At 40.4% G+C, this 14188-nt stretch overlaps 1 protein-coding gene across 1 annotated transcript; it reads left to right on the top strand.

Annotated features, from left to right (window-relative positions):
• Nucleotides 1–301: 301 nt before the first annotated feature.
• On the top strand, nucleotides 302–6279 carry LOC132404610 (stanniocalcin-2-like). Its single transcript, XM_059988894.1, has 5 exons — nucleotides 302–371; nucleotides 2072–2237; nucleotides 3641–3786; nucleotides 4356–4567; nucleotides 5862–6279. The coding sequence occupies exons 1-5, from the start codon at nucleotides 369–371 to the stop codon at nucleotides 6058–6060; spliced, it is 726 nt and encodes a 241-aa protein (XP_059844877.1). The 5' UTR covers nucleotides 302–368; the 3' UTR covers nucleotides 6061–6279.
• The last annotated feature ends 7909 nt before the right edge of the window (nucleotides 6280–14188 follow it).

Below are 14188 nucleotides of genomic sequence, written 5' to 3'. Positions count from 1 at the left end.
TTATTTTGGTGTCTGTTGTGCTCCATGTTGCTCTGATGAGCAATGTGGGCATGTTATGTTGGTGCCAAAATGTGTAGAGACCCTTGCGGGATGCCCCCAGCATTCCTTCGGCTCTGTTGGATGTTAACACAAATGACACACTTCACTGTATAATTCAATGTACATGTGACAAAAAAACGTGAAGCAATCCTGAATCTTCAATCAGATTTTCATTTAAAAAAAAAGCACAAGCTGTAATAAAAGCCCCCTCCCACCCTGGTGCCTTTCTCTTTCCATTAGGAAGAATATATAACAGCAAGAATACATTCCAACAGTTTGAAAGACAGTTTCTATGCCACTGTTGGAAGACTCCTGAACAGTCCTCATCGATGGTAAAGATGAACTTCTCATTTCTCAATCTACCTAGTCCTGTCCCTTTGTCTTTAACTGTCTAACTGCATGGTAGTCTTTGTCACTGTAACACTACATGCTGCATTTTGTTTTCCTCTTGTATTACTTGATTTATATATAGAGTCATAGAGAAGTACAGCACAGAAACCATCTAGTCCATGCCAAAACCATTTCAACAACCGACTCCCATTGAACTGAATCAGGACCATAGCCCACCATATCCCTACCATTTATGTATTTAATCAAACTTCTTTTAAATGTTGAAATTGAGCTCGCATGAACCACTTGTGCTGGTAGCTCATGCCACACTCTCATGACCCCCTGAGTGAAGAAGTTTCCTCATGTCCCCTTAAACTTCTCACCTTTCACCCTTAACCCATGACCTCTGGTTATAGTCCCACCAAACCTCAGTGGAGAAAGCCTGTTTGCTTTTACCCTATCTATACCCCTCAACCTTCTACATTCCAAAGAATGAAGTCCTAACCTATCCAATCTTTCCTTATAACTCAGGTCCTCCAGTTCTGGCAACAGCCTTGTGAATTTTCCCTGTATTCTTTCAATCTTGTTCACATATTTCCCGTAGGTGGGTGGCCAAAACTGCACACAATATTCCAAATTAGGGCTCACCAATGTCTTCTACAAATTTAACTTAACATCCTGTCTCCTGTACTCAATACACTGACTTATGAAGGCCAATTTGCCAAATGCTTTCTTTATGACCCTACCTACCTGTGACACCACTTTCAAAGAATTATGGAGCTGTATTCCCAGATCCCTTTGTTCTACCACACTCCTCAGTGCTCCACCATTCACTGTGTAAGACCTATCCTGTAAGTCCTACCTTGCATGTTAAATTCCATTTGCCATATTTCAGCCCATTTTTACAGCTGATCCAAAACCCTCTACAAGCCATTGTAGCCTCCCTCACTGTCCGCTACACTCACAATCCTGGTGTCATCCGCAAATTTGCTGATCCAGCGAATCCCATTACCATCCAGATCTTTGGCAGAGCTGACAGACAACAAAGGACCCAGCTCCAATGGCTGCAGCACACTGCCGGTCACAGGCCTCCGGAGATGTAACCCTTTACTACCACTGTCTGGTTTCCCCACAAATCTACTTTCCTACTTCATCCTGAAGGCCAAGTGGCTGAACATTCCTGACTGGCCTCCCATGCAGTACCTTGTCAAATGCCTTGCTAAAGTCCATGCAGACAACAGCCACTGCCCTGTCTTCATCCACTTGCCTGGTACCATGGTATGCATAGTATGATAGGTTTAATGGCATGCCATTAAAGTTTTTTCACCAGCTTAGTATATGTGATATTAATAAGGCAGTTACTAATTAGCTACAATTATATAAAACCCTCCTTAGACCACGTCTGAAGTACTATGTTAAGGCCACTTTTATTCGTCTTCACTGGTAATAGACAGGAACCGATACAGTATCTCTGTTCGTTTACGGGGATGCGGCAATAACTTGTTTTGGGAACATTTAAAAGGCATCACATTCCTGAAAGGAGCACGTGTATATGAGAACGTCCAATTGGACTCGAGCGGGAGAAAACAAGTTAGGAGAAACTGTATAAAATGTCTCACGTGAGTCCTTAACATTACAGCACTCTGTAAGTTGGGGGAGGGGGGAAACAACAGTTGTACTTAATATTTGCTTCTCTCTGAAGTGTTACCTTGCCGTGAAGATGGATGCCCGCGTCTTGCTGTTACTTTTCACCATGCCCTGTCTGCTCGTTGCTGTGCGGGCTGACAACCTGAGAGCCATTTTTGGGCAGAGCCGACGCTTGGCCACAGCCGCTCCGGAGGAAGACCAGCTGGACCAGCTAACTGCAGGTGGGCGAGGACAGAAGCTGTCCTGGACGCGGAATGGGTGATGGCTGGGGAAGTGCCCTTTCGTGTTGGCATTCGACTTTTCCCTCGGGAAGATGGGGGTTGGAAAGGGCTTTACTTTGTAATTCCCAACGGGGCTAATTGATTGCTCCAAAGATGTAGGTTATTTTTGCAAATACATGAGGATTTCTTGACAGAGGTCGACGAATGTTCCCTCAGTTAAAGTTTCAGCTATGAAAACTAAATGCGTCTTGTGCCATATCGAATGATGCTAGTGTTCTTGTAATTAAAGTTTTTTTTTTAATCCTGTACATTAACACTTCGCAAACGAATTGTGCGCAGGAGTATTTTTTTTCCCGCTCTGTGTCGTCCTCATTAATCTATGTCAGTGGCATTTCTCTGCCCTGCTGTCATTCCCAGCGTTTGAGAAGTCGATTTTATACATTCAATATTAATTCCTGATTCTCTATTGCGCTTTTGGAAGATCGTCATGGATTTACTTGTACAGATTTTCCCGCTACGTTTCCTACTCGTGGCTGTTTTTCCCTTCAACCAGGAGTTGAATCCTATCAAAAGTTTTAATGAGATCATTCCACATTCTTAACTCTTGGGAATATACCATGGGTTGAGGTATTTAAATTCTTCCTGACGAACCTGGAGTCAATCTTTACTGCGTTTGGTGTGGTAATTCTATTCCGCTCATTAAACGGGCTATACTGATTCAGACTGCCTTCTCTCTAAAGACACCCCCCCCCCCCCAAAACCCCAAACAATTGCACTGTGATGTTACTTTGAACCTTGAATGTATGCTAGGCACCTGTTATGTACTTGCTGCATCTGCACTTTGGCTTGTGACTTGAGTAAAAGAAAACCCAGATTCCTTAAAGCATTATCCAATTCTGCCACTTAACTTTTTCTTCAGCAGAGTGGGTAATTAGCCATATCAATAATGTTGACTGATAGCTGTATCCACATGCTTATGTGCCCACCAGCTACAGTCTCTCAGACTCATCACCATATTGCAGTGTCTGAGCTACTTCCTGCTCCTCATCAGCATAATGCCCTCACTGTCTCATCTGGATTCCTGTACAGTCATTCGGAAGATCTAAAATCCAAAAACCTCCTTGGTGTCTTCTCAATCACTTCCTCCAAGGGCTCCAATAAGTCAACCATGATTTCCTGTACTGAATGTTCTCCAAGTCTCTGGTTATTGTATCTCTTACTGGAAGCCCCTCTCAGAGGTCACACTAACTGGTATTTCCCTTTCCTGAGAGAGGAGCTGCTTTGAATGATGTGTACATAAATGGTCAAGTGCAAAAATTGGAACCTCAATGAAGTGCTTTAATACTCTGAGGGGAAATAGCTTTGTTTTTTCAGTAATTGAAAATGCTGTTTTCTTTCAACAGGTGAAATAAGTGCATGTCTGCACAGTGCACCAGATGTGGGATGTGATGTATTTCGATGCCTGGTAAACACAACCTGTTATCTAGAAGACAACTTGTATGAAATCTGCAGAGACTTCCTTCAGAATGCAGACAATTTTGATGTGCAGGTAAGTATAGACTATTGCTTAGTTGCACCCTCTACTTACCAAGTGAATTAGTAGCTGTTTAAACTGAAGTGTATTGAATAGACTTGATGAAGAAAGATGATAATACCTTGCCTGTCCAGAGCTCTGTTGCAAGTTGTAGTGGGAAAGGCATTGAGATGTTTTCAGCTTCTTGAAAAAAGAAACTTTCACTTGTGCAACCTGCATTTTAATTCCATATTCTCAGGCTAAACGTCCTAAACATAAGGAAATATTCATTGTGTTGGCAAAAGTACTCTGCAGCTTTGTCTTGAGCTGGATACTTTTTTGATTGAGAGCCATGGAACTGCTAAACGATTGAAATGGCAAATTTGAAAATTTGTACTTGGACTCCATCTCACTTGGACTGAAATGATAACTCCATCGCAGCTACACATTAAAGACTACCTGGGTTTGTTAGGTGGTTGTTAATCAATTTATGGAAATTGATCCATCACCCCAGATGAGTATTTGTGGTTGGAAAATGCTGCTGCTGCTCCGCACTGAAGTAAGTCATAGGAATGCCTTGACTTGTCTACTTTGTCCTCTTCCAGGGAAAACAATTTATCAAAAACTTCCTGAAGTGCAATGTCATTGAGCTCAGGTCAAGGTTCAGCAACAGTGTTAGCAGATGTGCTGAAGTGCAAAGGATCTTAATTCATGTGCAAGGATGGTGTTACCATGAACATAACATCTGTGATGCAGCAGCCACCAACATTGATGCTTTAGTGGACATGGTTGACTTTAATAAAATACAGGGAAATGGGTGAGTAAATAATCATTTTTCTATTTATTCCTCACCCTAAATTAACCAACTTCTGAATCAGTTTCTTGGAATGGGTAAATTGTATCTTTGGCTTCAAATTAATTGTCTGAAATTGCCTCTAGCATTTGATGTTGTGCCTGGCATTTAACAGAACAATCTGTTATGGGGCAGGTGAAGTAGTGGGATTAGGAAGTGCACTTGCTGTCAGTATTGGATGTTGTACTCAGTATGATGAAGGCGTTGCAATTCAATGTCTGAGTTATAGTGAATATCAACCACTCAGTACTCACTGGCCTCCTAAAAATGTGTAATAGAAGTAGGTGTTCTTGATTTCTAAGCAGTCCGTAAGACTATTCCCTCAGAATATTGTTGTGTAATGAACTAACACTTCTGAACTGGTCTTCATATTGCTTCTGATTTGATATTATTCCTTTAATTGATGGAGAGTGTTTGTCATAGTTCAGACTTTATACAAACCACCCCAGGTGAAATTTGGAATACAAACCTAAGAACTTCCATTCTCTGAAATCTGAGTGACAATTATTCCTTCAAGCATGGGAGAATGAGCTGGACTCAAAAACTTAATCATGAGGAGTATGGAAAAAGCTGACAGCCAGATTTCTCCCTCGAATTTCAGGGGGTGGGGGAAACCAACACGAGGGGAAGGATTTAAGGAACTGGAGCTCTTTACTCAGAAGGTAGTGATTATCTAAAATACACTACTAGTGGAAGGGTTTCAGGCAGGTACGACCAACATTTAAGTGGCATTGGGATAGGTGGTTGGAGGGTTCTAGACCAAAAGTGGGCACTGGGACTAGGAGAGAGGATTCTTCTGTTGGCATGGCTGTTATTGAAGGATCTGTTTCTATTCTGTATTAATTTATTTCTGATAGACCAGCTGTCCCAGTGGCCCTCAACTGGTATATTAGGATTTGTAGAGTTCTTGAGCATGTTGAACTGAAGGCACTTATCACACTTTAGATGCAGACTGTGCAGACCTTTGAACTGATGAAAATGTTCTCCATTACTTGTATGTTGGTGGCAAGGACCATCACAAGCATCACCCCATCATACTTGGCTTAAGGGGATGTTGGAGGCCTAGCAAATTTGGGACATGCTGTTAGTTAGAACTTTCACTACTGGAACAGACCTAGATATCTACCTCAGACATGGTTAAAATTTCTATTAGATTTGTTTCAGTATGTATTGTTCACAAGCTATCCCATATGGTAGAAATTAAACCATTATAGCTGCATGATCAAACTGTTATGATGCACAATTCCTGTTTTCACAGGGCCTATATGGAATATGTGAAGTTCCTGTTTGACTGTGGGAGCAGCATTACTGAAATCGTAAGAAGTCAGCTTCAATCAATTTTGAACGCTTTGAAGCAATTATTAGAAGATTCGTGTACTCTTGTACAGAAAGTAACAAAAACATCATTTTCTGAAGGTTATGACCAGCCAGATGACAATGTCACTCATGAGCTTTGAAAATGAGGCAGCTCAGAACCCTAAATAAACATTGTTTTAGTATACCAGATAGTGCAGTGCATTTGTTACCTGTAATGTCTACTATTGGTAAATTAGAAATTTTCATCTGCATTGTAAAGTCTTGTAATTACTACCTGATCCCCATTTGTTTTGTAACTTGAACTCTATGGATAGAATATTTTTGTAACAATTATCAGAATGTCCCCAATTCTGGCACTATTTCCAGATCTATCGCACTAAATGGAAAAGGCTTTGTGCAAATAATTGTTTGTGTAACTTAAATCTATTAAACTTATTGGTTACATTTCAATTTGGTGTTTGACATCTATAGTATTTGGGTAAGTTGGGATTTTATAAATTTAAGTTTCATCAAAGTGGATTCAGCTGATGTTGTCTTAAGTGACACATATATCTCCATTATTCTCTGCCACTTGCACATTTGGCTTGTTTTTTGCTTGTCAGGTAATATTTTACATCAGTCTCTACTGCAAGTATGTTGGAAGTTCCAGAGTATCAGAGGGCAGAAGTGAATGTAGTTGCTATTACTAGGAAGATGGTGCTTGGAAAACTGAAAAGTCTGAAGCTAGACAAGTCCCCTGGATTACATCCCAGAATTCTGAATGGGGTGGTTGAAGAAATTGTAGAGGTACTAGTAATGATTCAAGAATAATTAGATTCTGAAATGGCTCTGGAAGACTAGAAAATTGCAAATGTCACTCCACTCTTCAAGAAGGAAGGGAGGTAACAGGCAGAAAAGTGTAGGCCTGTTAGTATGACCTCAGTGGTTGGCACATGATAACGCAGGCCAAAAATGCTGAGACTTTATAAGCCATTGGATTATTATGAGCGGTTTCGGGCCACTGATATTGGAGAGAGTTCAGAGGAGATGCACTATTATGATTTTGGGAAGGGAAGTCTTACTGTTTGAGGGATTCATAGTTCTAGGCCTTTGCTCACTGGAATTTATAATAATAAAGGGGGGTCTCATTAAAACAACAAATATTGAAAGGCTGCAATAGAGTGGATGTAGAGAGAATGTTTACGATGGTGGGGGAGTAACAGCCTCCGAATAGAGGGACGTTCATTTGGAACAGAGATGAGGAATTTCTCTTACCAGTGGAATTTGTTTTGGAACCTGTTGCCACAGGAGGCTGTGGAGGCCAAGTCATTGGGTGCATTTAAGGCAGAGGTTGATAGGTTCTTGATCAGTTGAGGCATGTGAGGTTGAAGGGAGAGGGCAAGTGAATTTGCCCAGTGCTCCACTCACATATGCTCAGGTTGAGAGTCAGTGAGCTTCGGTTCATGGAATTTCCTTGTATGAATACTTGAATATCTAGCAAGAAATATCTGATGTGAACAGTTGGTACTTCCTCTACTCATCCTGAAATCATAGGAAATGCATTACAACACTGGTCAGTAAGGGGTGGGGGGACTTTAAAATAAACAACTATTATATTTTTATGAGGAAACTCACAGCTATAAAATAAGGCAAGATCTTCAAAGATTTTACTTGTTAGTTACTTGACTTGAGGGACTGAAGTTGGTTTCTAATATGCAACATTCTTTGAAGCACTTGTTTGAGGGAAGAGTGTGGTACTGTGTTTTAACAATTCAGAATTGATTTGTTGCCACCAACATCCAATATGAAATTAGTTTCTTAGCAGCAGTACATGAAGCAATTTTACAAATATACAAATTAGAAGAATAATAATGGAAGTTTTAAAATAGTACAAATAAAATCAAGATATTGTTGATGGACCATTCAGTACACCACCATCTCGGAGCACATCCACAAGGGGTGCTGCCACAAGATTGCAGCATTCATCATCAAAGACATGACATCCATCTCATCTCACTGCTACCATCAGAAAGGAGGTACAGGAGGTTTGGGTCCACGTCACCCAGTTCAAGATCATTTGTTACCTTTCAGCCATCGGGCTGCTGGACCAGTATAAGTAACTTCACTCACCACAACAGTGAACTGATTTCACAACCTGTGGACTCACTGTCAAGAACCAAGCAACCTATGTTTTCAGTATTATTTATTTATTTTATATTTGCACAGGTTTTCTTCTTTTTGCATATTGATTGTCAGTCTTGTGTGTCACTTTTCATTCATTCTGTTGCATTGCTTTGTTCTATCGTGAATGTCTGCAAGAAAATGAATCTCATCCACATTCATTATAATAATTATCAACTTCCATTTCTGAGATGTGTTTAGGTATTTTAGTTTTCTTGTTTCACTGTCTCTGCTTTAAACTAATTACCTACTATTTCACATGTCTTTAAACATAGGTATCATTGAATTTCATTGACATATTTATTTTGACTTGTCAATATTCTTTTCTATCAAGATTGCTGAAAGGATAAGCTATCAGAGTTTCATCAGGGTAATCCATAGGCAGGGCATTGGTTCCCATCTCGTGTAGTCTAATTACAGCTAGCAGTGAATTCACCATTATGGACGGCTTGCAGTCATGGTGATGGTGTTTGAGAAATATAGAGTCACAAAATTCAGTGTAACAAAGGTAGCAAACATGACTCATGGGTTGAAGATTGATGACCCAGGGGTCATTGTTGGGAACTCTGTTATTAATTATTTATAGGTTTAAGGGATGTAAGGGGTAAGTTTTTTATTCAAAGAGTCATGGATGCCAGGAATTCTGCCTGGGATGGTGGTAGAGGCAAATACATTAGAGGCTTTTAAGAGACGTTTGGATAGGTCCATGAATGTAAGGGAGATGGGAGGATACGGGCATGGTGCAGTTAGGAGGGATTAGTGTTTGGCTGTTTTTGATTGGCCTTTTAGCTGGTTCTGCACAATGTTGTGGGCTGAATGGCCTGTTCCTGTGCTGTACTGTTCTATGTTTCTAAATGATTTGGATATGAGGGGTGTAGGTAGGATAATGCAAGCAGGCTTTTTCCACTGAAGTTGGTGAGACAAGAACTAGAGGTCATGGGTTAATGATGTGAGATGACATGTCTAAGGGGTCATGAAGGGGATCTTCTTTGTTCCGAGAATGGTGAGAGTGCAGAATGAGTTACCAGTGGAAGTTGTGGATCTGAATTTGATTTCAAAATTTAAGAGAAGTTTGGATAAGTACATGCCTGGGGCAGGGGCTGTGAAAGGCAATGGTCCTGGCACAAGTCAATGGAACAAGGAAAAATAATAATTCGGCACAGATTAGGTTAGCCAAGGGGCTTGTTACTGTGCTGTTGTGTTCTAGGACACTATGATCCTATGTATACATGTAAGGAAAGATTTAAATGTGATTTCTCCATGGTATATACTAAAATATAATGGAAGTCTGTAAAGCAAGATGGTATTAGCCCAGAGATGGAATAGTTTTGAGAAAGTTAGAGGAACACAGATCTGCAGCCTTACTAGTAGAGAATGATTAATTCATTGTGCAGTTTCAAGTACCATAAGATGCCTTATCATTGTAAATACTGAGGCTAAAGTTATTTCCAAGTTTTGAAGGGATCTTGAAGGGTATAAAAAGCGGCACTTTTTTGCAAAAAGGGAGTTACTTCTCTTTGGCTGGATCATGGCCAATGCCAATGCCAATGCTAAGAATTTGAGAATAATAGGGACAAGTACATTGAGAAGATGAGAGAATGTCAAGAGGGTGAAAGGGAGGGCTGCATTCAACTTTTTGAGCCTATGATTCACTTTGGCATTCTGCAGTTAATTTAGTGGATTAATATTAGTTTGTTTTCTGTACTGCTACTTCATTAATCAGTTGTTTTTCTTTTTGTATTGCATGTTTTATATAAATGTAGTTTAACACGTGTTCTTTGTGAATACGTATGCTAGTGTTCTTGCTGAATTAGGAAAGTGCATGGAATGAATTTTAAAATATTTTCATGAAAGTACTTGGCAGAATGAGCAAGTTTGCTGATGATAAATTAGGAGGCCTTGTGGTAGTAGATTACAGCAGATTAGAATGAAATGCAAAGCAGTCTTGATTAGTTACCACAATGGTCTGAGGAATGGCATATTGATTTCAACATAAATAAGTGTGAGTTCATGCATTTTGGACAGTCAAACCAGGGTAGGACATGCATTGAAAGGCAAGGCTCTGATGAGTTTTGTGGAATCTCTCTCTCTCTCTCTCTCTCTCTCCCTCCCTCTCCCTCTCCCTCTCCCTCTCCCTCCCTCTCCCTCTCTCTCTCTCTCTCTCTCTCTCCCTCTCCCTCTCCCTCTCCCTCCCTCTCCCTCTCCCTCTCCCTCTCCCTCTCCCTCTCCCTCTCCCTCTCCCTCTCTCTCTCTCTCTCTCTCTCTCTCTCCCTCTCCCTCTCCCTCTCCCTCTCCCTCTCCCTCTCCCTCTCCCTCTCCCTCTCCCTCTCCCTCTCCCTCTCCCTCTCCCTCTCCCTCTCCCTCCCCCCCCCCACCAGAACGGTGCTAAGTCCATTTAACTTACCTTCTCAGGCCTTGACTCCATCCTACCTTCCGTTGTCCAGTCAATTCCTATCCCATCTACAGTCTGTACACCATATGTGCTCATAGTTTTTGCTGGAGCAGTTTTGTCTTCATTCAGCATGCAGTTCCAAGATGCTCCTGGTGAAGACAACGTATCACTTCTTCTGTTTGCCTTTTCTACTCTCTTACCCTTAGACTCAACAACTTTCTTAAATGGCTCCCTGGCTTTATAACATTCATAACTCTTGGACCTGGAGGAAGTGCATTCATTATAATTGCTGACAATTTATATTCAAAGGGGTCATTCAGATATTTAAGTTTATTTAATGTTTCATTCTATTTTGATTTTGAATTAATAGCACTTTCATGTGTCTTTAAATTAATTTCTTTAAATTTGACCTTTTTACCTGTTTCCAAATTTCTTGGTTTATTCAGTTAGGTGGTAGAAGAAGCTGTCAGAAGTTCATCAGGGTAAGGTATCAGCTGGGCAGGTATCAGTTCCCATTTTATGTGGCCCAGTTACTGCAGCCCGAGCACTCTGCCGCGTGGAGGAGTTGCGACTGTGATCATGCTCACAGTTGGGACACAGCCATAGACACATTTTTTGGTGTAACCAGGGTAGCAATCACAACATAAAGACTGGGATCAACAAAAATTTACTCACTGTCCCACCACAATCCAGAATGGTGCCGAACCATTTATTAAAAGACATCGGAGCAAACCATATCTTCAGATTTTCCTCTGACCTTAGGATTGGTGAAAAGCATGTTGTGTAAATGACATCACAAGATGTAAAGGGTTATAGGTTGAATAAAGTTATAGTAGACAAACTTTAACACACACGATTATAATGGCCTAAAGAAGAGAATCATTACACTGTTTAAATTGTGGAAAGGAGTGGCATTCTGAAGTTCAAAAGCAGTATGTTTACATTTGAGAGCAAGTTGAGTGTATAAAGGATTAAGGAGCTGGTTGATATCACTGGAGTGGGTCAGTTCTCAAACAGTTACAAATGGGAGTTGATGAACGAGATGGAGAACCTAATAGAATGGTGTCAGGCAAACAGCGTTTCCCTCAGTGTTAGTGAAACCAAATAACTTCAGGAAATGGGGCAGAGTACACACTCCTGTCTGTATGAACAGTGCTGAGGTGCAGACAGTTGAGAGTTTCATGTTTGTAGGTATAAATATCACCAATGACTTGACCTGCATATTGAGCTTTTGCATATTCCAATGACCTTCTTTATTTTTTTTACAAATGCACCACACAAAGCTCCCTGCTTAGAGGTATCACAGTTTATTATGGCAAATGCTATGGCCAAAAAATAAAGAACTTGCATAAAAATCTGTGATCAGAGAACAGTGAATTGCAAAAACCAGTCTCCCCTCCATTGACTCTGTCTCCACGTGCTGTTGTCTGGGGAAAACACCAAACCTCTTAAAAGGACCCTCACACTTGCCACTCTCTCTTCCTCCCACTTCCATTAGTCAGAAGACACAAAAGTTTGAAAACATATACCGTCAGCTCAAGGACCTCTTCCATGATGCTGTTTGTTATAAGACTCTTGAATGGACCTCTTATAGAATAGAAATGAACTCTTGAAATGTCAATCTAATGTGTCATGGCACTTATACCTTAAGTGTCTGCCTGAACTGCACTTTGTCAGTAATTGTAACACCAATATTCAGCATAATGTCATTGTTTGTCCTGTTACGTACCCATGGGTATCTTGTACTTGTCACGTGACAGTGGTGTTGAAGATATGCTGGACCTAAGGTAGTGGTCTTGTGATGGTGGAGTGACGTCAATTTCCCCCCAGTAGAGGTTATGTGACAGGTTTTTTTTAACAGGGTATAAAAACAGGAGGGGCAGTTCATGGCTGGATTTGCCATTTTGACTCCATGCCACTGCCTGGTCCAATATTATGATGCAATTTGGTTGAAAGGTGGAGTTCTATTTAATCCCTAAAGTTTAAAAGGTCATTGCCGGCAGTTTCTTTATCATACTGCCAGTTAAAAATCAGTGGAGCGTGAAGATCAGAGTTCAGGAGCTAAAAGATCGAGTAAAGTCGATTTTGACGGTGAGACAGGTTTGACCTTGTTTGATCCTCATTCAGAAGGAATTCGTTGGCTGTGGCCGTGTTAACCCCTGCAAATAATAGCAGAAAGGGTTGTGTACAGTTTTATAAAGGAAAGGTCAGTGCCTTTAAGCCGTTTCATTTTCATCTTCGTAAATTCTCCGGGAAAAGTATAGTTCGACTGGGAACCGCAACAACATGACGTGAAAGAGAATTTAAATCGTCTAAAAAGTCTCTCCTTTAATGAACTGTAAGCATTTTGAACTTTTGCAGTACTACTTTGAAGAACTGTTTTTGTAACATCGCTGTAAGAACTGTTGTCGCTTTATTCGTTTAAGAACTGTTTAAGCTGCTGCACAGCAGCTGATTTCCAGTTACGTTAGTTGTTTGTTTACTTTTGGGGGTTTGTATTTCAGTGTTTAATAAATGTTTTATTTGTTATAAAAACCCTGCCTCACTTATATATTTATTATTGCTGAATCTGTAACAGTCCCCTTTGGACTACCTTGATGTATTTATGTATGGAATTATCTGTTTGGTGGCATGTAAAACAAAGCTCCTCACTGCATGTAACAATAATATATTAGAAACTCTCATTAGGCTACATCTGAAGTGCTGAGACAAGGTCACCTTTACATATAGTTTGAACTGTTGATACTGGCAGGAGCCCACAGCTCTGCTCATTTTTTCATCCATTCACGGGGATGTGGCAATAGTGAGCACTACCTGCATTTAATACTCACCCTCGATTGCCCATGAAATGGGGAATATGTTAAAGAGAAACATACCATTTCTGAAAAGCAATGCAAATTAGGGATATCCTTGCAAATTTTTCATTAGGAGTTTGAGGAGATTGAGTCTGTCAATGAAAACACTCAAAACCGTCTACAAAAGTACCATGGAGAGCATTCTGACTGGCTGCGTCACCATCTGGTATGGGAGGGGCTACTGCACAAGAGCAAAATAAGTTGCAAAAATTTGTAAAATTTGTAAAATCTATCATGCCTCCATAGTATCCAAGGCAGCTTTGGGAGCAGTGCATCGGGAAGGCGATGTCCATTATTAAGGATCTCTAGCACCCAGGACATGCCCTGTTCCACATTGTTACTGCCAGGAAAGAGGTACAGAAGCCTGAAGGCACTCACTACACTCAGCAACTCAGGAGCAGCTTCTTCCCCTCTGCTATCCCTTTTCTAAATAGACATTGAGCCCATGAACAGCAACTCACTACTTTATATTTCTGCTATTTTGTGCTATTTATTTTAACTTAACTATTTAATAGACATATCTATATATACATAATGTAACTCAGCTTCTTTCTTTATTTATTACGTATTCCATTGTAACAGATTTCACGACATATGCCAGTGATATTAAATTTGATTCTGATTCTGATCATTTAATAGTCATACAATTCCTGAATGTGACCTGTGTATGTTTGAATTGCGGGCAGAGGGAAAGAATTTAGGGAATATTGTATTAAATGTTGTACGCGGGTGCACTAGATTACAGTTTGTTTGAGATTTCTAGCAAGGAAAACAAAGGCATCTTTGTTCAACATAATCATTGATTTTATGGGAAATGCTATTCTGCGGTAGGGGTGGAGACTTGCACATTGCTATTACTTT

The sequence above is a fragment of the Hypanus sabinus genome, chromosome 14 (assembly GCF_030144855.1).
Source record: "Hypanus sabinus isolate sHypSab1 chromosome 14, sHypSab1.hap1, whole genome shotgun sequence".
Classification (NCBI taxonomy): Eukaryota; Metazoa; Chordata; class Chondrichthyes; order Myliobatiformes; family Dasyatidae; genus Hypanus; species Hypanus sabinus.
This window is presented reverse-complemented; position numbering and strand designations above follow the sequence as displayed.

Coding starts and splice junctions, on each gene's coding strand:
- LOC132404610 (XM_059988894.1), top strand. Junction 2,238..3,640: donor GCTGGACCAGCTAACTGCAG/GTGGGCGAGGAC, acceptor TTCTTTCAACAG/GTGAAATAAGTGCATGTCTG. Junction 3,787..4,355: donor CAGACAATTTTGATGTGCAG/GTAAGTATAGAC, acceptor GTCCTCTTCCAG/GGAAAACAATTTATCAAAAA.